General features: G+C 33.2%; 2 protein-coding genes across 3 annotated transcripts in view; one reads left to right on the top strand and one right to left on the bottom strand.

Moving 5' to 3' along the window:
• The window catches only part of LOC114331564 (dystroglycan 1), a 1,301,763-nt gene that overhangs the window by 803,491 nt on the left and 470,849 nt on the right, over positions 1 to 27,423 (top strand). The gene's annotated exons all lie outside the window — the stretch shown is intronic.
• On the bottom strand, positions 1,786 to 5,221 carry LOC126879795 (uncharacterized). Its single transcript, XM_050643065.1, has 2 exons — positions 2,669 to 5,221; positions 1,786 to 1,912 (listed from the first exon to the last, which is right to left on the bottom strand). Exons 1-2 carry the CDS (start codon positions 4,889 to 4,891, stop codon positions 1,838 to 1,840), a joined length of 2,298 nt encoding a protein of 765 aa, XP_050499022.1. The 5' UTR covers positions 4,892 to 5,221; the 3' UTR covers positions 1,786 to 1,837.

Genomic DNA, 27,423 nt, shown 5'->3' with positions numbered 1-27,423 from the left:
CGCAAGCAGAACCGACCTCAGAATCATCTAGTGCCCAGAGTTGCTGCTAAGGCACGTCATCTGGAGTTTCGTGGGATATCGGCAATAAATTAAAAAAAACAGAATAGTCGATGGTTTTTGGGATGGCCGAACACGAATATGACATTACAGCCGACCCTCGGAGCACCTGGCGCCCAGGGTGACTGATCTCGAATTTAAGAGAGTTTTTCGGGGTCGATTCTGATGGCGTATTCAGTTCAGCAACCACAAAACTCTTCGAGTAATCTACTTGCATCACTTTAGTATCTGAAAGTCTCGAAATTTAAGAATACGGCGTGTATATCAGTCACCTCGAGCACTAGGTAAAGATCTGTTCTAATGTGACATTCTTGTTCAGAAACCCCAAAAACCACCTGAGTAATCTCTCTGTATCAATTTACTGCCGAAATTAATATATAAATATGGTATAGAAAATGCTTAGCAAATAAAAAGGTACCATTAAATATCATTTTATTATAATACTAAAATACAGGGTGTCCCATTTAAGAAAACTCAGAAAATAGTCATTCCGAGTTTCAAGTTTCAACCAACCCCGTATACTAAAATTAAACATTTTGGTATACTATTATTAACTGACAATAGTAGACTATATTAAAAATCGTTTAAACATAAATTAATAGAAGTTTGGATATCAAATCACTAACAATATGTATAGGGTGTGAATGTTCCTACAAAATTAAAAAAAAAAACGTAATTATATTTTAAACTACCTCGTATAATATTTCGAAACACTATATTTTATTAAAGAGAACATCGAGTAGAATCCAAAAATGTAAAAATATACAGGGTATTCCATTTAAAAAAACATAAATTTTTCTCAACCTGTAAAAACGGGTAGCCCTGTATATTAGAAAATACTGTTAAATTATAGTCCTATCTGTGGCACATGTTTTACCTAAATAATTTTTTTCGTATATCTTACGACAAACGAGTAATTGGACTAGCCCACACTAATGCCCCACCCTGTATACAAAATAACCATAAAACCATCCTGCCTCTTTGTATATAGACTCATATTAAGATTCTTGAAACATGTGCAAAATGGCATGACTTAGAAAATCGTTGACTTTTTCACGAATTTTCTTACAAATCTAGGACTCCTGCCGTCTTACAAGAACCGTTTAACCTTCCTGCCGAGTACCGAAAAGGTATTGATTGTATTTGAGTATTATAACTTTTTAAAGGCAGGACTTAGAAAATCACGGAATCAGGGTGAAAATTTTCCGCAGAATTTTCCAAGGGACAAGAATACTTAAACATTAGGAGACGTCATGCCAATATTTTTTTTGATCATTTTAAAATAAATATGTTTAGTTTATTAAGTTGGCAGGACTTAGAAAATCATGAAAATTTCATTATTTTCCTTACATGTTTGTATACATATATACTCCTTTACCCCGTTTGCAACCCTCCTGCCCAAAAAATTTTCTTCATAAAATCGATAGTATCCTGTCTATTAGGGTGGTCCTTATTTATAAGGAAAAAAATTTTTTTTCGAATTTTTTAGAAATTATTTGCCAGAATGTACCTTTATATAAGACATGAAAATATAACAAATTTCAGCTCAATCGGTTAATATTAACACGTGCCGCATCGACGCTAAAGTTGTGAGATTCAATGTAAGGCAGTTATTACCTATAAGAACGACAATGTACGCGTACGCTCGACTGTAAACATAAAATTACGCATTTTTTTTAAACTTTAGTATAAAAACATACTAATTAAAATGAAAACGTAAAATAAAGATATAGTTTATCCTAATACTATATTTTTTATTTATTGAAATGATACATCCACTTCAGATACATATTTTGGATTTAAGTAAGCCTCCTTTTGTGGCGACTGGGAACTCTCTCCGGTACTCCTGAACAACCTGAATAAAAAAAAATAATATTGAATGTGTTTTCTGAACCTAGCCTATATAATGTGTTCAAGAAAAAAATAACAAAAAATTAAATTTATCTACTCTACGTCATATTATGTATCAGTTTTTAGTTTGTGAAAACTGTCATTATAGATAGCAGTTCGTGAAGGATTTAAAGTGTGCGTGAAGTACCTGTGTATTTTAAATGGGACTAACTGCTAAGAAAAAAATAACAAAAAATTAAATTTATCTACTCTACGTCATATTATGTATCAGTTTTTAGTTTGTGAAAACTGTCATTATAGATAGCAGTTCGTGAAGGATTTAAAGTGTGCGTGAAGTACCTGTGTATTTTAAATGGGACTAACTTTTTCACACACTTTCAATGGGTTTTTCACACACTTTCATATAATCAAATATCCTTAACTTTCGCGTTGTCATGGTGATGACATAATGAGCAATAAATTACAACAAAAATTTTGACAGTTTTGTGGTTTGAAAGAAATTAGAATTTTTAAATGTCAAAGTTCTAAAAATTGTAAATAGAATTGAAATGAATTCCAGTGACGAAGAGTTACAGTTTTTTGATTTATTTATCGTAGAGTAGATAAAATATTGTATGAAACTGTGCGTGAAGTACTTTTTGCGAACTTACGCGATGTAGAGCACTCGCTATCGCTCGTACTCTAAGTATCGCGTGCGTTCGCAAAAAGCATACTTCACGAACTGTTTCATAAATAACTATTGTTTATACATACTACATACCTGTATCAAAAATTGTTTTTGATGTTCATTTTTCGTCATTTTTTCATTGTAATCCTCAATCAACTTGACTCCTCTTTCTGCAATATCATTTGTACATTTTAAGGTTGAAATGATATTTTTTCCTGTGCGATAATCCTCTCTGTTTTCCCAATTCAGCGGATCGTCCTGAAGAAATTCAACACAAATACCGAATCGTTTAAATAACTGAAGTGAATTGGCGGACAATAATTCAGTTGGTAGATCTTTTTGAACAAAATTTTGGACATCTCGGATTTGCAACGATAGTTTTTTCTCAATGACTTCTGTCTCTTCATTTTCTTCTTCTTTTTCATTCACAGTCTCTATGTTTTTACTTGCACATTCCATAATTTTTTGAGCCATTCTAATTTTTTCAACTCTCTCAATTCTATCGTCAAATATTGCCATGGCAGCACACTCTTCACTTAGATACCATAAATGGTTTAAAAATTTTGTTATTGCAATGGTTGCAATGTTTTCATTAATATTTTTAAATATAACCAATTTTCTCAAAAAATATATATCATTTAGGGGAGCTCCTGTAGTATTCGTTGCTGAAAACCAGGCCTCTACATAACAGTATACAACGAAAACGCAAATTTCTGCATTCAGTTTGGAATTATCCTTTCTCATTTTCATTTGATCGCGAAATAAAAAAAGTTTTAAACAATAAATCGCTTTAGCCATCCATCTCGCTAAATGATATGCACCGGGGGCCCTAAAACTCACATTTGTTTTATCTCCCAAAAAAATGAGCGTCAATTGCAAAAACTCTTTGTAGTCATCACGTGGTTGCTCTTCTGCAAGTTTCTGTTTCACAAAATAAATAATTTCGGGCGCTACATCTTTCAGTGCATTATAAACGGCTTCATCGCTGGTATAATCTAAAAATTTCATTTTATCAATATTCTTCCAGTTTTCTTTAAGTGCTTTGAATTGAGCAATTTCAGGGCCGGATGTTACAATTGCTTTTGTCCTCGTGAATACACCAGCCAAAACGACCTCAAATATATGGTGTCGGCATGGAAGCCACAAAATATCTCGCCCTAACCTTTGTTGAAGCAGAACTGCAGCTCCTTTTATACGTCCAGTGTTTGATGCTGTAGTATCAAAACAAAAGGCTTGAATTTTTTCGGTTAAATTCCATTCATCAGTGATATGGAACACAGCAGAGCAAACTTCCGATCCTGCTGATGATGCAATTCCAGGTACTCCTAATAATTGTTCAAAATCTAAACCAACCGCGATCACAGGAAGCCGATCAATTTTCTCATTTTTTGTGATATCAGGCAATAATTTGGAATCCCAATGCACTTCAATAAAATTTGCATCATTTCCTACCGATTTTATTGATGAATATTTTATTTTCCGCAAAATCTCTCTATTTCTTTTGATAGACGATCTATTGAGAACAAACTCGGTGATATCTATATTAAGAGCTTCTAGGACGGCAGAAATAATATGCATTGTATCCCTGTCACTCACTTTACATTTGTCCAAGGCAGCGGCCAGGCGAGGTGTCATTAACGTCTTTCGTCCTCTCTTGTTTGAAGATGGACCCTGTTGAGATTCCGATATGAAATATATGTCATCTTCACTGTTGTCTTGATTTATCACTTTTTTCTGTGAATCTTCGTGTTCTTTATCTTCCATTTCAAAATGTCCAATCGAACAACTAGAATTTTCCAACAAATCTTCTTTTCTTTTCAACTCTGCAGCTGTGCGTTCTTCTTTCCGCTTTTCCTTACGTAATAATTTGATATCTACTCCCAACATACAACCTACTCTACCTTTCTCCCTTTGCTTAATTAAAAATTCTCTATCTTCGGCGATTTTAATCTCATTTAACGCATTTAAGGTGGCAATATCGAAAAGGTTGTCTAAAGCTTCTTTAAAATCATTTTCTTTTTCTCTCTGCCGTTCAGTATCTCTATTTTTAGATTTTTCTAAATTTCTGACATTATCGTACAAAGATTTTAATTTCAAAATACAGTTTGAACGGTTTTGAACTGGGATTCTTGCTTTTTTCCAAAAAACGACCACTTCATCAATAACTAAAGCACTGCTGTCATTAAGATTTAAATTTACCACTCTCATGTTATAAAAAAGTACACTCAAAACATCTCGTTTACATGGTAATTTACTACCGCAGATTTGATTTTTCATCACTCCAACTAGATAAATATTGTTCCGCAAAGTGGACATTTCAGCACTTTTATCAATTACTTATATAGCACGTCTTTTCTTATGCACTTCAAGTACGAAACTAAAACGAATGTAGCATTGAACAAATAATATGTAAAAACAAAATTGACTTGTCGAGACTTGTAGTCGCGCTTGTAGCGAATTCGAACGCACTTGGCGCCGACTCGTCGTAGCATGTTAGACAGTCAGATGCATGAAACTTCAAGGCCAATGCGGCACGTGTTAATATTATCGGATTGAGCTGAAATTTTGTATTTTTAATGTTTTGGTGTAACTGAACAAAATTACAAATAATTTTGAAAAAATATGAACTTTCGAAAATAAGGACCACCCTACTGTCTATCTACGGATATGGCAGGACTTAGAAATTCATCGCAAAACCCTATTTTTATTTTTTGGGAAAATCTAATTTTTACAGGAAAATGTCACAGGAAATTTGTGGATGTTTCCACAGATTGTAAGTACATCGTCTACCATTCCAGTATTGCAAAAGGCAGGACTTAGAAAATCGTGGCTGAACTTCTGTATAATATCTCCCAGTCTACAACTAAAGTAACTCTAAATATTTCGCTTTTACTCTGTTATGTAGCAAGCCAAAATTTTTCAATATGTTATTTTAGTAAGTTTTGATATAAACAGTTTATTTACAAATGTACCATTACATAAAACTTTAAATATAATTAAAACGAAATTAGAAAATGATAATACATTGACAACTAGGACAAGACTAAATGTATCAGCTATAATGGAGTTATTGACATGATGTACCAATATTACCTATTTTCAACTAAATAATGAATTCTATAAACAAAATTTTGATCTAGCAATAGGCTCTTCTTTATCTCCATTATTGGCTAATATATTTATGGAGAATTGCGAAAATAATATCATTTCTAAACAAAATTTAAAACCCACAGTATGGTGGAGATATGTAGATGATGTGTTTTCAATATGACCTCATAGATCAGAATTGTTGGATACATTCCTGAATATTATAAACGATCAAGAAGAGACAATAACATTTACAATGGAAAATGAATACAATAACACTTTGCCTTTCCTCGATGTTTTAGTATCAAAGAAGGATACTGGATATGAGACTCAAGTGTATAGAAAACCAACACACACCGACAGATATCTCAATTACAAATCAAATCACAACATCAACGTTAAAAAGGGAATCATTAAATCCTTGTATGATAGAGGCAAAATTACTTGTTCTAACGAAAATTCATTTTTAGAAGAAACACAATTGTTAACATTTGTTTTATTAAAAAATGATTATCCTTTATCGTTTATAAATAAGGAATTGTCAAGATTGGATCGAATGGAACAGAACAACTTAAAACGGGATCCTACAACATTCACAAGAAATAATACGAGGAAAATATCAATACCATATATAAAAGGACTATCCGATAAACTTAAAAGAATTGGAAATAAATTCAACATTTCAGTAACATTCAAAACAACAAACACATTGAGATCTATTCTATCCAGGCGCGGATACAGAGGGGGGTCAACGGGTCCATGGACCCCCCTATTGTATTTAGTCTATAAGTATTTTTTTAATATTTATTATTTTTTTTTCTGTCAACCAGAGCTCAATTCTTTAAGTGTGAGTCGTATGGCTAAATCTGGACAATAAAATATTTGTGGTACGTCTGACCCCCCTATTATGATTTTCTAAATCCGCGCCTGATTCTATCTAAAGCTAAACCTAACAATGAACAAGAAAGAACAAAGAATTGCATTTATAAAATAGCTTGTGAATGCGAACAATTTTATTTAGGTGAAACATCAAGACCATTAAACGTTAGAATAAGTGAACATCAGTCTTATATTAAAAATAGAGAATTTGATAGATCTCAAATATGTCAACACGCGTGGGATAATGAACATAGAGTTCAGTGGAGAGATTCAAGTATAGTCCTGAAAGAATCAGATAGTAAAAAGAGAGAAATCAAAGAAGCGGCTCTAATTATGCTAAGTGAAACCAATTGTGTCGCAAATTCCTCGGTAGAATGCAGTAGGATGTGGTTACCCACACTGAAAGAGGAAGTCGATAGAAAGAAAATACCACGATTAGTAAGTCAATAACATACGAGTACAAATTTTATATTTTAGTATTACTTATTGTTTATCTATGTATCATTAACATTATTTATAATTTAAACATATTAAAGTCAGAATTTGGTATTAGTTTTTTTGAAAGTAAATTAAATGTAAGACCAAATACTTACGATATCGGGATGGTATCACGAGTTTTTTTCCTGGTTTTCCCTCGTGATTTACTATGGAATCTCTAACGCGAGAATTTTACTGTCATCGTTGCATTTGGTTGTCTTTTTAAAGACAGATCACATGCTATAATTTTTTTGTGACGGATATTCTTGAGTTGGGATTGATTTCATGTAATCGAATGAACTATCTTTTAGTAAAGTCGTCCCAGGAACGCAATTCATAAATATTGGCGATATCATTTTAAAGTCTTCTACTTTAAAATGTATAATATACGTCTGAATTGCAAATATAAATGAGTCAGATTAAATAAATTATTAGAAGAATTTTTTTTTACTTAGCAACAACATTTTCGTTTATTTTAGTAGTATTTTGTATTTTGACAACGAAACCCGATTTGGGCTTCGAAACGTTAATAAAATCATTTTTTTGGTAGAATTGTGGCTTATTCCTATTAAAAATAGTTGATTATAAAAATGCCACAAGGAAATAGCTTCAGAACAACATATATATTATTATCCAACAGTTTTCTAGAATTTTTTTATTTAGGTAATAGTTTTATTTCGTCAATCAGCCTTTTTCGTCTAAAATTGCATATATGTGTCTTCCTTTTATTTAGTTCTCTTGGTCTTGAACTTCCTACATCCAATTCTCAGTGATGATTATATTGTCGTATGTCCATCTTTTAGGTGGTCTACCTCTGCTTCTTCAATCTACTCTTGGTCTCTACACTGTAATGTGTCGGGTCCATCGTCCTTTATTTATTCTGGCCAGATGGCCCATCCAGTTCCACTTCAGCCATGCTATGCGCCCTGAGACATCTTTGACGCATGTCCTTCTTATTTCCTTGTTTCAAACCCTGACCCTCAAAGTCAGTTCAAGTAAGGGAGTGACTCGGAGTTTGATTGCTATGGTCTGGATTAGGGCTTCCAATCCCACAGCCTGAATTCAATCTCGGTATTTGCGGGACTATCAATTTTCAATCCCTATTGAAAATAGTCATATGTATATAGGCAAATAAAACAGTAAATTGATCAATCGACTCCACATTTACTTAAGTATTACTATTATAGCCCGTGAGGTAGTGTCAAATTTAACCGGAGCATTTTAGCATGGCTGTTTTCTTTTTATTTAGTTAGGTGTTCCAAAGCTTATTAACAAATGATGTGTCAGCTGGCCCAAAACCGGGGATTTTAACCAAGAAAAGGTAAAATGTGAAACTTGATGGAAAATTGCTACAACTTATATGTCAAATATTTATCTCCATGACTTACGTGTATAATAGCCAAGAATACCTAGCTACTGGCTTTCACCCAGACGACTCGGGTTCAAATCCTGGCTATGAAAATCTTTTTTGTTGTTAAAATTGACATTTTGATTTGAAAAATAATTATTTTTTGATAATAACACGTTTTTATTATTTATACGACACAATATAAAAAAGTCTGTATGTCTTTTATGGAACCGTAAACTTTGCATTTGATCATAACATATATTCAGCTGACGCTTTTTTCTTACAATCTAAAAGTCATAAATTATTATGATTTATATTTTTTAATCTTTGCCAAACTACATAGTTCAAGAATATTTTTTTATTATTTACTAACTGACCCGACAAACTTAGTACCGCCTTAGAACTAAAAAATAATGTTTATAAGTTAAATACCTAAAAATTACCAGAAAGCCATAAAATACTCAAAAATATTGCGTATACTTTTTTCTAATAAACAATATTGTTTTTGTGGTGTCTGCTCAGTTAACTCAGAAACCTTCCTGGGTTCATGTACAACAACTTTGCTTGAGGTCATCATATGATCAAATGCATAGTTTACGATTCTATAAAAGACATACAGACTTTTTTATATTGTGTCATATAAATAATAAAAACGTGGTATTATCAAAAAATAATTATTTTTCAAATCAAAATATGTCAATTTTAAAAACAAAAAAGATTTTCAGGGACAGGATTTGAACCCGAGTCGTCTAGGTGAACGCCAGTAGCTAGGTATTCTTGGCTATTATACACGTACGTCACTGAGATAAATATTTGACATATAAGTTGTAGCGTTTTTCCATCAAGTTTCACATTTTACCTTTTCTTGGCTAAAATCCCCGGTTTTGGGCCAGCTGACACATCATTTGTTAATAAGCTTTGGAACACCTAACTAAATAAAAAGAAAACAGCCATGCTAAAATGCTCCGGTCAAATTTGACATTACCTCCCGGGCTATTAGTATGAGATCAATCAAATTACACCATCTATTCTTCACAAAAAGCAGTAACAAATGCTAAAAAAAACAAAAAATCTGTCTTTAGCAAAAATACACCAAGATTTAGAAATCAACCAAAAAACACATTTTCAACTGAAAATTGACATAGTTTACTTATTTAGTTGCTATACGCTGTGAGCTTGTACGTAGAGGGGATATTTACAAATTCGCGAGGGCCAGTAGTGACAAGTCTCTAAACGTTTACCGGAAATTTGACATAAATGTCAAAGTGACTAATTTAAAATTAAAACTAAAAACATTAATTATAAAAATATTAGTTGGTCAAAGCTGTGGTATATATTTTTACCTTAAATATACTTATGTTTTAAATACTGAATTTAGGTTTTTTTAATGTTCCGTAGTATGTAATTATAAATTAATGTATTAATCTTAGCGCCATCTACACGATAATTGTGAAAGTATCCGAAGTAAGAAATTCATATTTTATCAATAGAACGTCAAAATGATTAGCAAGATCTTAAAAAAATCGATTACAAATTATTTTATTGCGTTGTAAATATTAAGCGATAACAATTAAATAATAAATTTAAAAAATTACCGGTGAAAGTTGAATTAGTAATCCGCTAGGAGCGCCACCAGCGAAGCTCAGAGCGTGTATTACGTAGCTATAGGTTACTATTATTTAGTTAAAGTATTCAAGTGAAATTGTTTGCGAAGGAAACACAACATATATAACTGTCGTCTGTCAAACTATTGCGTATTTTAGAGGCAATAAGCCAGCAGATGAAAATGCCCATTCGGCTTCCACACTTGTCGGGGGTATTCCTTTTAAGGCTTTATAATGTAGGTAAATTTAAGATTTTTTCCCATTTATTTTTTTATAATGGACTCAAGTGTATTAGCTCGATATGGTGACGGGCAAAGTAAATTACATGGTGACGATAAATTTAACTCTAACTCCTGTTGCAATTTATGATCAAGATCGGAACTCCATGACCCTACATTGACGTTTTTACTTGATCAGCCTCTTCGTCATCATTGCTCTCATTCTCTTCGACACATGACGCGTGATAAATCAGTAGTGCAGTCACATTTCTATATTGTAAAATACGTCGGGGCAAAGACAAAGCTAATACTGAGGCTAAAGTTGAATGCATATCTTCCAGTTTCTTGACCATAAATTAGAGCGTAGCTTCAGTAGTTATAAGATACTCGTCTTGACGGCAAATTGGCGTCTTGACGGCAAATTGGCGTCTTGACGGCAAATGAGTTCGACCGAAAGTTTTACCGGTTTCAAGATATTTTTTAGATTTACTAAAGCATCAAAATTCACAAAAATCACCGGCAGATCACGCTGGCGAGAGGTCGAATGTACGCTTTTTTCGGTCCCGCAAATCCTGCGCCTGTAATCCCGGGTCATGCGGGATTGAAAAATGACGCGGGATCTCGCAATACCGAGATTTCGGTATTCCGGGATTATAAGCCCTAGTCTGGATTAAGGGAAGTCTTTCTTTGTTATTGTGATTATAACAATGTTGTCTCAATGATATTCTGTCTAATTTAACGCCCAAGTATCTCTTGCAACGCGATATCTGCAGTATACTAGTCTAGTTTTGTTAGTGTTCGTTTGTTAATCAAGACCTTCCTCTGAAGCTGAGAATAAGAGCCTTAAGATGCGACGTGTTCTCGACTTTGTTGTATGGATTGGAAAACTGGACACTGAAAGTAGGCAACATAAAGAAGTTGGAAGCATTTGAGATGTGGTGCTACAGAAGGATTTTGAAAATACCATGGATCCAACGAGTTACAAATGGAGAAGTGGTAAGAAGGCTACAAAAGAATTGCGAGGTGATAAAGAACATCAAAACAAGAAAGCTGGAATATTTGGGCCACATTACTAGAGTTGCGAAATATGAGATATTAAGGCTCATAATGCAGGGCAAAATTAAGGGGAAAATATCCATAGCTAGAAGAAGAATTTCTTGGCTGAGAAACTTAAGAGAGTGGTATAGTTGCAGCTAAGTAGATCCTTTCAGAGCCGCCGCCAATAAGATACGGATAGCTGTGATGATAGTCAACCTCCAATAGGAGAAGGAACTTCAAGAAGAAGAAGACTAGTCTAATTTACATCCACCCTACAATCAGATGTATCTTTGTTGCATCTTTGTTGACCAGGTGAAACACACTGTGCTATATTTTGCAAGGATTCGCCTTAGGATATGGTTAGCGTCGTAATACCTGGAAAATTATTCTAGAACCTCTGATAGCTTTATTTCTACTTCATCATATGTTCTCGCATTATTCCCGTAATTGAATATTTTGGAGGATGCCACAATGGGCTTATTATTGGTGTAAATATTATATTATACTAAAGGATAAAAAACATTGCTTTGAACAAATCCTTCAAATCGACTCTTGTTTCATTTCAGTGATTTTTTAACACTGAAGCTTATGTTCTGGACCATACCCTTGATTATTCTTCTGCAACATACCCTTGATTATTCTCCTAAGGTGGAATTTTTAGTGAGGGCTATACATTGGCAAACAGTTTACCATATCATAAGCTGCATATAGATCTATGAAGATATCTCCAATGATCAATAACTTCTCAAATCCATCCTCGATGTACCTCGCAAAGTTCAAAGTTAGACCTAGCAAGACTTTCCAAGTCTCAATCCATTTTATATTTTTTTGTTGATGTTTCTCTGGCTTTAGGATTGATACTACGTGGGCTTACGTCCAGAGTTTTGGAAAGTTGCAGTTCTCAACACATTTATTCGTCATCTATTCGAGTTATTGGTTAGAAGTAGGCGCCAAACGTTTTATCTTTTTTTACTTGATGTCTTCTGGACCAGCAACTTTGCTTTCTTTGATGTGTTAGATAACTTTTTGCAGTTCTCCAAGGGTAAACGATGTACCCAGGACCACTGACCATATAATATAGCATTAATTTGGTCATTCTTTGGCGTAATTTTAGGTTTAAGGTGTGGTTACAGAAGAATGATTTGATGTATAGAAACGATGTAGGTACCACCTGATTCAATTGTGCATTTGATCTTTTTTACTTGGTAGTCCGTTCTTTAACGGTAAAATATTGCAAAACCTCTAAATTTTAAAGAACCGCTTGGATTGACATGAAATTTGGCATACACATAGCTAACAAGTCAATGAAAAAAAGTGATATTGTGCCGATATGTGCTTTTGCCCTGGTGGTGGTTTTCACCCCCTCTTGGGGGTGAAAAAATATTCGTCCAAAGAAAGTCAGGAAATGGATAAACTGGCTAATTTTAAGTAACTTTTGTTCTATAGAGTTTTTTCACTAAGTCAATACTTTTCGAGTTATTTGGCAGTGAATATGTTCATTTTTTCAACAAAATAACCACGCTTTTAGACGGTTTTTCGCAAATAACTCAAATAGTAAGTATTTTGTCGAAAAAATATTCTTAGCAAAAATATAGCCTGTAAAAATTTTTAAAAAATGGTGTATATATCACGTCTCTATACCTAGTAGAAGCAGAGTTATAGTTAATGAAAAATAGGTTCATATTCGTCAAACTCCAAATGGAATACTTTAACGTGAAATAACCAAAGATGAAGCATATTTCGGGGAAAACTCATTAAAACTTATTTAAAGTGTTTAAAAAAAGCTTCATTTTTGTTTTATAAAAAAAATTCTAGCATCAAAATTAAACAAGTTACGCTCAAAATAAAGTTAGTCCCTTTTGGTTTTGGTAAAAAAATCGAGAAAATTATCCCCTAATTAGTATCTTAAATGAACTTAATCGTTACGACTTCACAAGTTTCTTGACTCGTGTATATATTGTTTATATGATCTGTAAGTTTCATCGGTTCAAAGTCCTTATTATTGAAAGGGCTGTAGTTAACAGGGGTTGAACGAATCACTGATCACGAATGTATGCAAATTTAGAAACACCAAATCTTAATCAATTTTTGTCTAACAGAAAAACAAAAAAATACATGATATTCAGAAAAGCAAATCTGACTTTTTTTGTTATTCGAGATTTTTGGTATCTCTAAAAATTTTTAAGTTATTTTGAAAAAAAAGCATATTTTTCAAAATTTAAATTTTTAAAAATTTTACTTTAAAACCAAATTTTTTCAAAAATAAGCACTTTAAATCGATGAAACTTACAGATCAGATAAACACAACATAAGTAAAATATTTTGTGGAGCGCTAACGATTAATTTCATTTAAGTTGCTAATCGGTCTTTCCGATTTTTTTTTTTCCAAAACAAAAGGGACCAACTTTATTTTGAGCATAAATTGCTTAAATTTAATGCTAGAAACTTTTTGTAAAAACAGAAATAAAGCTTTTTTTTAAACACTTTAAAAAAGTTAAAATGGGTTTTCCCCAAAAAGTGCTTAATTTTTTGGATATTTCACGTCGAAATATTCTATTTGAAATTTGGTGAATATGAATCTATTTTTCATTGGCTATAACTCTGGTTCTACGAGATCTAGAGACCTAACGCGTACACCATTTTTTTACCTTTTTATAGGCTATATTTTTGCTAAGAACGATTTTTTCGACAAAATACTTACTTTTTGAGTTATTTGCGAAAAACCATCTAAAAATGTGGTTATTTTGTTGAAAAATGAACATATTCACTCGCAAATAACTCGAAAAGTGTTGACTTAACGAAAAAGCTCTATAGAACAAAAGTTACTTAAAATTAGTCAGTTTACCCATTTCCGGACTTATTTTGGACATATATTTTTTCACCCCCAAGAGGGGGTGAAAGTCACCCCCAGGGCAAAAGCACACATCGGCACAATATCACTTTTTTTCTTTGACATGTAAGCTATACGTATGCCAAATTTAATGTCAATCCAAGCGGTTCTTTAAAATTTAGAGCAAAAGCCGTGAAAGAATGGACTATGGGTCTATAATGTAGTTATATTATTATTATGTATTATTATACTTGGTCTGTAATGTAGCATCCTGGATATTTATAATGACTAACTCACTTGTAAAGAAAAATGTGTATGTGTATGTAAATTATGTGTGTATTAACAAATAATACAATAAATTAATAGAAACTGACAGGAACACCGTTGTACAAACTAAGGACCAAAATTATTTTTAATAAGGCTCAGTGGTTTCAATTCAGAATCTCAAATTGTCCCGATTATAATTATTTTATTGGATAAAGAACCATTAAGAGTTTTTTGTTTAAAGTAATAGGTTGGTAATAGGTTTTTCTCAAGATAATTGAAATAACTTTGGTTCTGTCTGCATTCTTAAATATAATGTTTTTCTTCCATCGTTTGTATACCTATGCTTGCAAAATATTTTATTGTTTAATAATGGATTATCTGCATAATATCTTACCAAACAGTATTAAGGCATACATTTTAAAGCTACATTTTAATTGTAGATACCATATAATACTGTACTTATCAATCAATTTTCGTAACTTGTTTTTTAAGTAGACTAATAATTTAGCAAGTCATAGTTTGTATAGTGTCGATCCGTTACTATGGAGAATTATTAAGTTGCATTTTTAATTTTTCCTTTAATTGTTAAGGGTTGTTTTAGGTATCTTCGTAATATAGTAGGAGAACTGGGAAACATTTTATCTTTGCTTCTTTCATAATATCCTATACAGAAAACCAAACCTAGCTGGATGGTAGCGGTCATTTAATAGACCCTAAATTAAAAAACATACAAAAATTCTTTATTTGAAAGAACATCTTTGAAGTAACTTGTAATTTATTTAAAGTAAATTTAAATAGTCAAAAATCAAGAAAATAAACAAGCCAGGCGATTTGTGAGGGCTTTTAACTCTGCAAGATGGTTGAAAAATATTTGGCAAACAATTACAAAATAATATGATTGGGCCAAGTTGCAATCTTGACTGAGTATTTTTTAATATTAAAAATAAATAATATTCTAAAAGGACAGGTCATTGTGGTGAGATTTTCTACCTGTCAGGTGATCAAAAAAAATACGCGTGTGTGTGAGTGAAAAGCGCTATAGGTAAGCTGCAGTGCGGTATAGAGCATTATATCGACAGCTGTGTGCGTCCTCGATCGCAGGGATTCAATTGGCTTGAGCAAAATCACTTGACCTGACGAAACTCATACTGGTGTGCCTCAAAACTTTGAAGTAATTATTATATATTTTAGATTTCCCAAATATTTTTTAAATAAATAAAAGAATTAAAAGAAGATAATACGTCCAAAAAAATAAATTTTTCAAATATGAATAAAAAAATAAAATTTATTATTATAAAAATATGCGCAATGGTACAAAATATAAATTAAATTAATTCTGTGTCAGAATTTTGTACTTCGTCTTCAAGCTCTTCATCTGAGCTAAAATACTTTCTTCGTATTTCCAACATTTCACGGTTTTTTATCAAAGTTTTTTCAACAAAATAAATAATTTGTCCATTGTCTTTTCCACAAATATAACACACTCTCCTTTATTAACCGATATAATTTTTGTCCATAAAACGAGGAACAAGTAATGGTAGGATTTTACAACTGAGATTACTTCATAATGTTGAAGTACAATAGCATGAGTATCGTCAGGTCACGTGCTTTTGCTCGAGCCAATTGAGCCGAGGACGCAAACAGTTGTCGATATTCGTGCCTATTCGCTGTGAGTTTCACTGGTAGCGCTCTCTTGCGGTTTGAGACTTCTACTTTTCTGGTAAAATTGGTCTATGTGGAATACTTACTACAACATGAGAAAAATAGATATTTATCTAGAAAAACACAAATAAAACACAAATTATGAACTGAGATATTGTAAACTGATTACTGATCGAATACACAGAATTAATAGTAAATCTTGTTCTGAAGCTATTTCCTTGTGGAATTTTTATAATTAACTATTGTCAATGGGAAATAAGCCACAATTTTATCCAAAAAAAAAAAGATTTTATTAACGTTTCGACGCCCTTAATTATAATTAAGGGCGTCGAAACGTTAATAAAATCATTTTTTTGGTAAAAGTGTGGCTTATTTCCCATTGAAAATAGTTGATTAATAGTAAAAGGAATTATTATTTTTTGTTTTATTCATTATAATTATAATATTTAATAAATAAGTTCCTGCGACTGGATGACTGCTTACGCAAGAGACCATTGAGAGAAAGAAGAAGTTTATGTGAATTCTTTAAAGGTTACCTCTGTTTTTATTCGCTGTGTTCGCCGGTAGCGCTCTCCCGCGGATTGAAACTTGTACTTTTCTGGTAAAATTGTTCAAGTTAAATACACGCATACACAAAACTGCCACTAACAGCGCTGGCTAAAACTATTTAATCCTTTCTACTCATCGGTACACAGCGAATAGCGCTTTTTACTCAACAAGTACGTGTAATTTTTTTGATCACCTGGTAGTAAGAAAATCTCACCAAAATGACCTGTCTGTAGAATATTTATTTTTAATATTAACCAAGACCCTGTCAAAATAGCAACTTATTTCCAAATTAATTTTGCCATCTTGCAGAGTTAAAACCTCGCAAATCGCCTTGGCTTGTTTATGTTCTTTATTTTTGAACGTTTTAAATTTACTTTAAAAAAAATTAGTGGAGCCACAAAAGATATTTTTTGTAATAAATTTTTTTATTTCTGTTTTTTAATTTGGGGGTTGTTAAATGACCGCTACTCTCGAGCCAGGTCTGTATTTCTTTATTAACATATTATAGAAGAGGTATCTGAAACATTTTCAGAATGACTCAAATACTTTCTCGAAATCGTCTACCAGTTCTCGGATTAATAGGTCAAATCATAGAAAATTTTATATTTGAGAATTTTAACATTCATACGATATTTAACAATTTTTCAACCTCTTTTTCGCTGTTACCATTTAGCGTTTAGCCAAACATTTGTCACCTTATCACCCCTCGCCTCTGATTCGTTGTAAATAAAAGATATGCCAGAAATACCTCACACCTGAACCATTTAATTTAGTTTCACCTCCACACCAGTGAGCTCTAATGACCAAATTCCAGAAAACTCGATTAGAGTAGTGGATGCATCATTCCGACACCTCTCTCAATTCCCTATTGGAGGGATCAATATGCGACATCATACTTATTTGATGGAGCTCGTGATATAGGAATGGTTGATTTATTGCTAGAATTGTGTTGACATTTAACGGGCAGTTCAATTTAATGTAGGTTACTAAACTAGACCGCAATGTACACAACATTGCACGCTTAGTGTAATGATCTGCTCTGCGTCAATGTTTCTATTAAAACAAATTGTTTATTGAATGTGCCTGACGGACTCTTACAAAGCGTAAAATATTGTCAACAGTATTGGAGAATAGTAAAATCAGAGTAAGACATTTTTTTATATCGACTGAACTGATTTTAGATTCTTTTGTACAAATTGTTCAGCAAGCACTTATTATTATTATTATTCTTCATGTGCCTTGTCCGTTCTGAACGTTGGCAACTAACATGACTATTCTGATTTTGTTTAGGTACGGCAGATCTGAATAGTTCGGCAGATTACAATCCGAACAATTGTCGCATGTTTGGAGCCACAAGTGTCTTCTCCTCCCTGGATCCCTTCTGCTGTGTATTTTCCCTTGGATAATTAGCTGAAGTACTCTATATTTACTGTGCCTCATAAAGTGACCCTCATAAAGTTACCCGAACAGGTAGAAGTTGTTTTTTTTGCGGTTTCCCAACTTCATTGGGACCTTCAACAATTATACCTGTTCGCCCTAAGAAAATAGCCGCAACTATTTTCTACTTGAACGCCACTGTCCACGCAATATCTAAAACCACCTCCTGACCGCCGACGAAGAATGCAGGCTTGCCTGTTTATTTTACAATGGTTTCTAGGGAGATTGGTCAAGGGCAAAGCACGGACAGTACTCTCACATGTCAATGGAACCAACAGAAATTCCATCAAACTTTCTTCTCTTATCTCTGATAGTCGGCTGAACTACCACCGTCTGGCAACACAGGCCTCACCACACCTTTTTTCTGCCCTTTTTTCGGACAGTTTGCTTTTTCTGCCACACTAAGCAACATTCAACGCATACCCTGAAGAGGAAAAAATCCTAAACAGGGACAACTCAATGAAATCCTTCCAAATAAAGTAATCCTTTATCCTTCCCACGAAACCTATATTGAGTTCAGTTCAAGTGACCCAACTTTCTTTTCTTTACAGTTATTCCTACCTCTCTCTCCCGGAATGGGACGTTTCGATGCCGCCGGTTCATCGTCGGCCATTTCGATGCCGCCGGTTCATCGCCAGTCCATTTCATCGCCGTCATATCTCGCATTTCCTAGAATTCCTAATTAATACTAAAAATAACTAATAATTGTAACTGTCGAAAATTCGGAAATATATCAGATAGCGATTAATTGACTGGCGATGAATCGGCCGGCATCGGCATCGAACTGGCGGCATCGAAACGGCGGCGATGAAACGTCCTAGACCCCTCTCTCCTTACCGACCCGGTTGATAAATCCAGCCAATATTTATTTAGAATTTTTAGAATGGCCTAACCATAATTTTCAAATTATGGTTAGGTCATTCAAGGATTCAAGGTAAACTCTTAGAATAGTAGTGTTCGCGCTGTACAACATGAACGTATTCAGAGTAAGTTCGGGATTAGTTTCCAAGGCGCAGGCGTCAACGTAAACTTATCCTGGACATGCTCAGGATTTTTCGCTGCGCGAACAATTTTCGGATTCGTAATGTAATGACGGGTTGCATACATTAAGGTTAGGGAAGGAAGCCTTTTGTTGTCCCTTAAAAAGGGACTAACAAAGGATTAACTTTCTACTCAATGCATTTCTTAGAAGTTAGAAATTTGATTAGCGTCTTTCTTTATTATTTCGACAATATCTATAATTTGGTATTTCCATGCCGAAATCCGGCTTACATTTTTGTAGAGAGTAAAAGATTGTCATGTTACTTGGAAACTGCATCTTGTTATTTAGATATAAAAATTACCTTTAACCTCCTGGGGGACTGGGGGTTGAACATTATCTGAAGGAAAGATTAATTTAGTAAAGCAATCATTTCCAATTTTACAAGTCAGAAACCGTCAGCAAACAGTTGGTCAGTGAGAGAACATAATACAGACACCAGTGCTATCCCCTCTACTCGCGCTGGTCGACTATTCGCTGATGGTTTCAAACCGTTTTAAACTGATGCTAGAACAAACCTATATAGACGAAGCAACGAAGCATTAAACCTAGGAATTTTGTGCAGTAAGATGAATCGTCTTGCAACTTTTTGCATTCGATTAGAGAGAGTGTCAGGCAACTTTGTGAACTAAATTCATCTAGGGCAAAAAATTTTGTGCATAAGAAAATGCATTTTAAAAGTGCATCTCGAAGAGGTGAAAATGAAAAATTTAGAACTCGGGCAATATTGATGGAAATGAGTTGAATTTCTATAATCGGGGGTTTTGGGGATCGCTGAGTACGAATTTCATATCGGCGATGGTCTCCAAGGTACCTGCTGCCCACGGTGGAACTCGTCGCCTAGAGTTTTACGTTATAATCATTAAAAATCAGTCAATATCCATTAGTCGGGGGTTTTTTGGGGTCGCTGGCCACGAATTTAATGTTGGCGATGGCATCCAAGATACCTGGTGCCCAGGTTGGAACTCGTCGCTTGGAGTTTTATGTTATAATCATTCAAAATCAGTCAATAACCATTACTCTGAGGGTTTTGGGGGTCGCTGAACAAGAGTTTCATGTGGTCGATGGTCTCCAAGATACCTGGTGCCCAGGGTGGAGCTCGTCGTCTGGAGTATTATGTTATAATTATTCCAATCATTTAAAACCAATACGCGAGGGGTTTTGGGGGTCGCTGAGCACGAATTTCATGACGGCGATGGTCTCCTGTGTACCTGGTGCTCAGGGTGGAACTCGTCGCCTGGAGTTTTATGTTATAATCATTCAAAATCAGTCAATAACCATTACTCTGAGGATTTTGGGGGTCGCTGAACAATAATTTCATGTGTTCGATGGTCTCCAAGGTACCTGGTGCCCAAAGTGGAACTCGTCGTCTAGAGTTTTATGTTATAATTATTACAAATCATTTAAAACCATTACTCGGGGAGTTTTGGGGGTCGCTGAACATGAATTTCATGAAGGTGATGGTCTCCAAGATACCTGGTGCCCAGGGTGGAACTCGTCGCCTGGAATTTCATGGTATAATCATACAAAATCAGTCAATAACCATTACTATGAAGGTTTTAGGGGTCGTTGGGCATCAATTTCATGTTGGCGATGGTCTTGAAGGTAGGTATAAAATAATCTAAAAAATACGTGTTAAATTAAATGTTAGTGCACGTATTCATAATCAATTTATTTGTATAATATAATGAAAAAATTAATAAAAAAGTAAAATAAAATAAAAAAATATATTTACTTACTTGAAGTTACACAAATTTCTCTCTTCCGCAATTTCGAAAACCAAAATTATAAAACAGCGCAGCTATAGACTGTAGATAATGAAAATTCCTTTAATACTATTCTTAAGCAGCTTGATATTATAATATTATTATTTATTCTGTAATTAACAAAACTAATAAGTATAAAATATATGACTTTTTCAAAACACCAACATTAAAAACTTACTTTGCTTTAAATACGGTATAACTTTTTAGATGTTTTTTTCTAATTAATTAAAAATTTTTAAAAGAACAGAACTACATAAAAGTGTAGCTTGGAGGTATTCACATATATACTATGCTTTGTTTTTAAACCAGGAGCAGTAAAATAAAAAGACAGATTCACACCCAAGAAAGTCAATAGAAAAATCACCATATACATCTTCTTTTTTTGGTTGATCATCTCGGCCTTCGACGGTAATCCATCAACATTATATTATACTAATACGTCGCTAAAGAGTTCTAAAAACCACTGTTTTTTTATATAAAAGTAGACTAGATATCTTCTTCTTCTTCTTTCTCATAATCCTTAGTGCCCTTCAGGGCGTCGGATGTCGGGTTCCGCCTTTTATCCACTTCTTCCAATTGCTTCTATTGGTGGCCAGGTTCTTCATATCCCTCATACTGATGTGTCTCCTTTCACCTATATCTTGGATCTGGTCCATCCATGTCTTCCTCGGCCTTCCCTTTTTTCTTTTGTTTCCCATTTTGGCTTCATGTACCTTCTTTGTAAGTCTATTTTGCTCCATTCGTTGTATGTGTCCAAACCAGCTTAATTGTTTGTTTTCGATCTTCCTAATTATCGGTTCTTGTTCCAACTCTCTTCTTATATCTTCATTTCTGAATCTGTCAAACTTCGTAACTCCGGCTATTTTTCTCATGTATTTCATCTCCGTCGCGTTTATCATTGATTCATGTTTCTTTTGGACAATCCATGTTTCCGCCCCATATGTCATTATCGGATTTACTATGCTGTTATATACTCTGAGTTTAGTTTTGTTGCTTATTTCGGACTTTCCAAAAATTGTATTATTTAAAGAGTAATACACGCTAGTTGCCTTCTTCAGTTTATTACTTATTGCCAAGTCCGTTTTCCCATCATCTGTTATTATATTTCCCAGATATTCAAAAGTAGATACATGTTCTATTACTTTTTCCCTTACTATTATATTAGTATTCCTTTCTCTTTTCTCATCTTCATTTATTATCATAAGTTTTGTTTTGTTGAGGTTCATTTCCATTTATAATTTATGTATCTCTTTTTGCCAAATATCTATTAGTTTCTGCATTTTCTCTACTGTGTCTGTGATTAGAACTATATCATCAGCGTATAGAAGGGAGTTGATCTTTATTGCATTTAAGTTTTTATATCCTACTATGTATTTAAGGTTTCTTGTTTGATCTTTGGTATTTTTGATTAAAGTATCCATGACTATTATAAACAAGAGGGGGCTTAGTCCATCTCCTTGTTTAATTCCCTTATCCCATTTAAAAGTGCCTGATCTTTCTCCATTTATTTGTACTTGGCCTTATACTTCCATATATATAGATTTTACCAAAATTAGAACCAAAATTATAAAACAGCGCAGCTATAGACTGTAGATAATGAAAATTCCTTTAATACTAATCTTAAGCAGCTTGATATTATAATATTATTATTTATTCTGTAATTAACAAAACTAATAAGTATAAAATATATGACTTTTTCAAAACACCAACATTAAAAACTTACTTTGCTTTAAATACGGTATAACTTTTTAGATGTTTTTTTCTAATTAATTAAAAATTTTTAAAAGAACAGAACTACATAAAAGTGTAGCTTGGAGGTATTCACATATATACTATGCTTTGTTTTTAAACTAGGAGCAGTAAAATAAAAAGACAGATTCACACCCAAGAAAGTCAATAGAAAAATCACCATATACATCTTCTTTTTTTGGTTGATCATCTCGGCCTTCGACGGTAATCCATCAACATTATATTATACTAATACGTCGCTAAAGAGTTCTAAAAACCACTGTTTTTTTATATAAAAGTAGACTAGATATCAAAAAATTAAAATTTTACCGCAGAAAACACAAAAAATCGCTGATATAACTTAATTACCCTTGAAATTCCAATTATGTCAAAATTTCATAAATGTAATTAGTGTCGAAATTTAACGACAACTGCTTTAAAAGCTACAAATTTTAAAATAATTTTTAAATAGGTAACTTTTTAGGATATAATATAAAAGCGTTTTAAGAAAAATTATTAATGAAAAATATATTTAGCGACCCCCAAAGAACCGAAGTAATGGATATTGACTGATTTTGAATGAATATAACATAAAACTGCAGGCGATGAGTTCCACCCTAGGCACCAGATACTTTGGAGACCATCGCCGACATGAAATTCGTACTCAAAGACTCCAAAAACCCCCGAGTAATGGTTATTGACTGGTTTTGAATGGTTACAACATAAAACTCCAGGCGACGAGTTCCACCCTGGGCACCAGGTATCTTGGATGCCATCGCCAACATTAAATTCGTGGCTAGCGACCCCAAAAAACCCCCGACTAATGGATATTGACTGATTTTTAATGATTATAACATAGAACTCTAGGCGACGAGTTCCACCGTGGGCACCAGGTACCTTGGAGACCATCGCCGATATGAAATTCCTACTCAGCGATCCCCAAAACCCCGAGTATAAAAATTCAACTCATTTTCGTCAATATTTCCCAAGTTCTAAATTTTTCGTTTTCACCTCTTCGAGATGCACTTTTAAAATGCATTTTCTTATGCACACAATTTTTGCCCTAGATGAATTTAGTTCACAAAGTTGCCTGATACTCTCTCTAATCGAATGCAAAAAGTTCCATGACGATTCATCTTACTGCACAAAATTCCTAGGTTTTGGGCTTTTTAGTGCTTCGTTGCTTCGTCTAATATATGTATTGAATTTGATAGGTTGTGGCATTGTGTTGTGGTTTATTACACCACAAAAATAATATAATAAGAAATATAACAAGACACAAGAAATAGTTTCAGAATAAGTTTGATCTGTTGTTTATGTTTCATTATATTCAATAAGAGACTAATTTAACTCATAAATTATACTGAAAAATAAACCACAAGAATATGTAGGTACTTATAAGCTCATCTAGATAGAAGAAATTAAGTAAAAACAGAGTACAATTATTTATTGTAATACATACTACCGTAATAGATAATTATTGAATACCGAATAAAAATAATACTAGAAAAGGTACCTACTTATTTATAAACATACGAAATGGAAAACATTGACAAAAACAACTGAAAAAGCTTTAATATAAAAAATATTAAAATTTGTTTGAAGAATATTTAACACTTTACATAATTTCAAAACTTTAAAAACCAGAATCTACATCTACAATTTGTTTAACAAAACAATATTTTAGGTTAAGAATTGGAAGGAGTAAGAACAGAATGTCAAGAAATTCTTTCCAAATATTTTGTGACCCTGTGCGAACTTAAAATCCGAAACAAAATCCTCGAACGTCGAGACGTATGCCGGACACGTTCAGGATCTTTTTTCTGTACTGCGCGAACACCGAATTAAAAATCCGGAGGGTGTTCAGAGGGAAAGATTTGACCTCCACGAACGCTCAATTTTGTAATGCGCAGGCGTTCTCCCTCTGGGTATACCCAGGATGTCCTGCGCGATCAAAGCTAATATAAAATAAACTAAGTTTATTTTATATTCTAAGGGTAAACTCGTCTAGGGATTCAGAAGTTCAGAAAATTAAATAAAAAGAAGGGGTAAACAGAAACAAAAATAGATTAATTAGAGAAATTTTTGAATTAAAATTTATTATAAAGGAAGGAAATTTAATAAATGTAATGGAAATTCATTGTACACTATTTGAAAAAATAAAATAAGTGAGATAAAATATTAAGATCTAAAAAAAATAAAAGAAATAAAGATGCGAAATAAAAGGATAAAGGAATAAAGGAATTAAAGGTAAAGTCCTCCGAATTGTCTAGAATAGCGGTTCTCAATCTGTGGTGCATGTACCACTGGTGCTACATATCATTATTTGCGGTGGTACACAAAACACACAAAAACTTAAATTAGTAGTACATAGTAAGTCTTGATTATACAATCTAAAAATATAGAAATATAATAAAATAAACTTTAGATGGTACATGACTTAAAAGATTGAGAACCGCTGGTCTAGAATATAACTATGTCATAGGCATATCTTAACGTATTTGTCAATATTCCATTTACTTTTATAGTTATCGTCTTCGCCTTCGAGTTCGTTTTAATAAGTGTGCATGAAGTGTTAAAAAGCATGGGGTTCACTACACAACCTTGTCTGTCTCTACGTTTTATCAAAGTAAAACTTACCGTAAAACTTCTCATTGCCGTTAAAACTATGAATACCTTAATCAAAGGCACATAATATGCCGAGAAGCGCAGAAGTAGACTTCTGGGGTAGATTGGAAATTTCTAGAAGAGCGATAATAACTAACGAAAAACAATCACGTGGTGCAGTTGATATTAAAGATAGGTGGTATGGTATGGAGACCAAGAGTGCATGGCCAGAAGAATAATTTCAAAATAAGTCTTTTTTTTCTTGACTGGCTTTACAACTCAAGTTGAGTCTTCGCCGAATCCACTACAGCCAGCCATCTTCTACGATTTTGCGCTTCCATTTCCCATTGTTGTATCCCAATCCTAGATAAATCAGCTTCAAAATCATCCTTCCATCTTTTCTGCGACTGCCGACTAATCTTGTAACGTCCAGTCTCTCAAAAATACTGTCTTTCACTCTGTCTTTCTGTAATCTTACCACATGACCTGCCGCCCATCTTATCCGATCAGCTTTTATAATTATGTCCGACGAAGTTTTCAGTACCATTCAGAGTCACCAATTCAGCATTACGGCGTCTTTTCCACTCTCTTGTCAATTCATCTCTTTGGGGGCCAAATATCATTATATCAATCTGAGAACCTTCCTTTAAAATACCAGCATCTTATTTATTTCCCGCTTGTATTCCATATTTCACTTACATGCGTAACGATTGGGCGAATAATGGACATCTACAGTCTTATTTTAGATTTTCTTTTTAGCAGTTTAGATCTTAATAATGATGATAGGGAGTATAATCTATTATTAGTATATCTGATCTATTCTCGGCAGCCTTCCTTGCTGAGACCTCTTTTTCTCTATTTTTCTTCCCAACATAACTCTTGAAATGGAAACCAAGACGAATAAGAAAACCAGTAGTATCTAGAATGAACTGTAGGGAAGGAATTGGTACAGAAGAGAAAGGAACCGGAGAGAGGTTTTATGCAATGACCGATCCAGTTGTACATTGTTACATACTCTTTTTTTCTTAGTAACCGGTTCATTGGCAACGATTATCAAATTAGTTAAATTGGATGCATTGATAAAAATAAGATTATTTTTAGGTTATAATCATCACCATAAAACTTTTAATTGTGATAAGATACTAATATTTTATTAACTATAATATAAAAACTAAATTGTTTTGTAAACATTCGAGAAATAACCATGAATATCACTAAATATTTATCACTTGTCAGCTTCAACAAGGGTCAAAATAAATTATTTTGATTTAACAGCCGCTTACAAAATTCCATTTAATGTAATTAAAAGTTGTTTTAATAAAGTGTGTGATAACCTAGTGCCTTAATTTTTTATGATCTGTTTTGCTCAAAAGTTATAAGAGAGATATAAAATTATATAGTTCTTTTTTTATTTTTTAAATGAAACGTTGGTAACTTTAAATTATTTTTTAAATTCAATTGCCAATGAAACACTGAGAATGAATTATTAATAGTAGGTGATCCGAATCTAGGTCGACCTTCACCCATCGGTTCACCGGATGAAACATTTTTTTTTAATCAATGTCATACATAGACAAATACGACTTGCATGGGTTGCCTATCAGAGTATGGTCATGGCTATCCTTAAGAGGGGACATAGAAATATCACTCAGAAATCAAAACAACGAATTTTTTTTGCAAAAAAAGGGTGAACATCAACATATTTATAATTGTTAAACAAAAAATCAGCATAAAATAAAAAATATCTCGACAGCATTACCTCACGAAATGTCTAGAGAAAATATTTACAAAATTTCAGGTGAATCCGTCAAGTAGTTTTTGAGTTACAATGTTCACCTCCTTTGGAAAAAGCAAATTTGAAAAAAAACGCGTTTAACGTTTTACCAACTTTAATTTAAATTTATTTTTTGTCTGTCAAATCCTTAAGTGATGTACACTGGAATATGTTTTTGAATCGCGAATAATTTACAAAAGAGAATGGGAATACTTAGCTGTTGAACGTTTCTCACTACGTCCAATCGCGCTGGCGCGAACCTGCTGCAAAGCGAGTCGAAGATAGGAGAATTCAACATGCTGTATTTCCGGTAATTGATCTCTAATCAATCTGAAATTTTCAGTGAATATCTTTGAAGTTATGTACTTTCATTTAGAATAATAAAAGAAATCGAAAACTTCGTATGTTTTGATTGCTTGATAAGCTTTAATTGGATGTATTCTCTATATTTTTGGCATATTGTAAAAAGGTACAATCGATTTCACTTAATATAGTTTGTTTTGTTAAACATATTTTGAATTTCAGTTTAATATTTTTG

This window comes from Diabrotica virgifera, chromosome 2 (assembly GCF_917563875.1).
Source record: "Diabrotica virgifera virgifera chromosome 2, PGI_DIABVI_V3a".
Lineage (NCBI taxonomy): Eukaryota > Metazoa > Arthropoda > Insecta > Coleoptera > Chrysomelidae > Diabrotica > Diabrotica virgifera.
The sequence above is the reverse complement of the archived record's forward strand: the minus strand, read 5'-3'. Positions and strand labels throughout refer to the sequence as shown.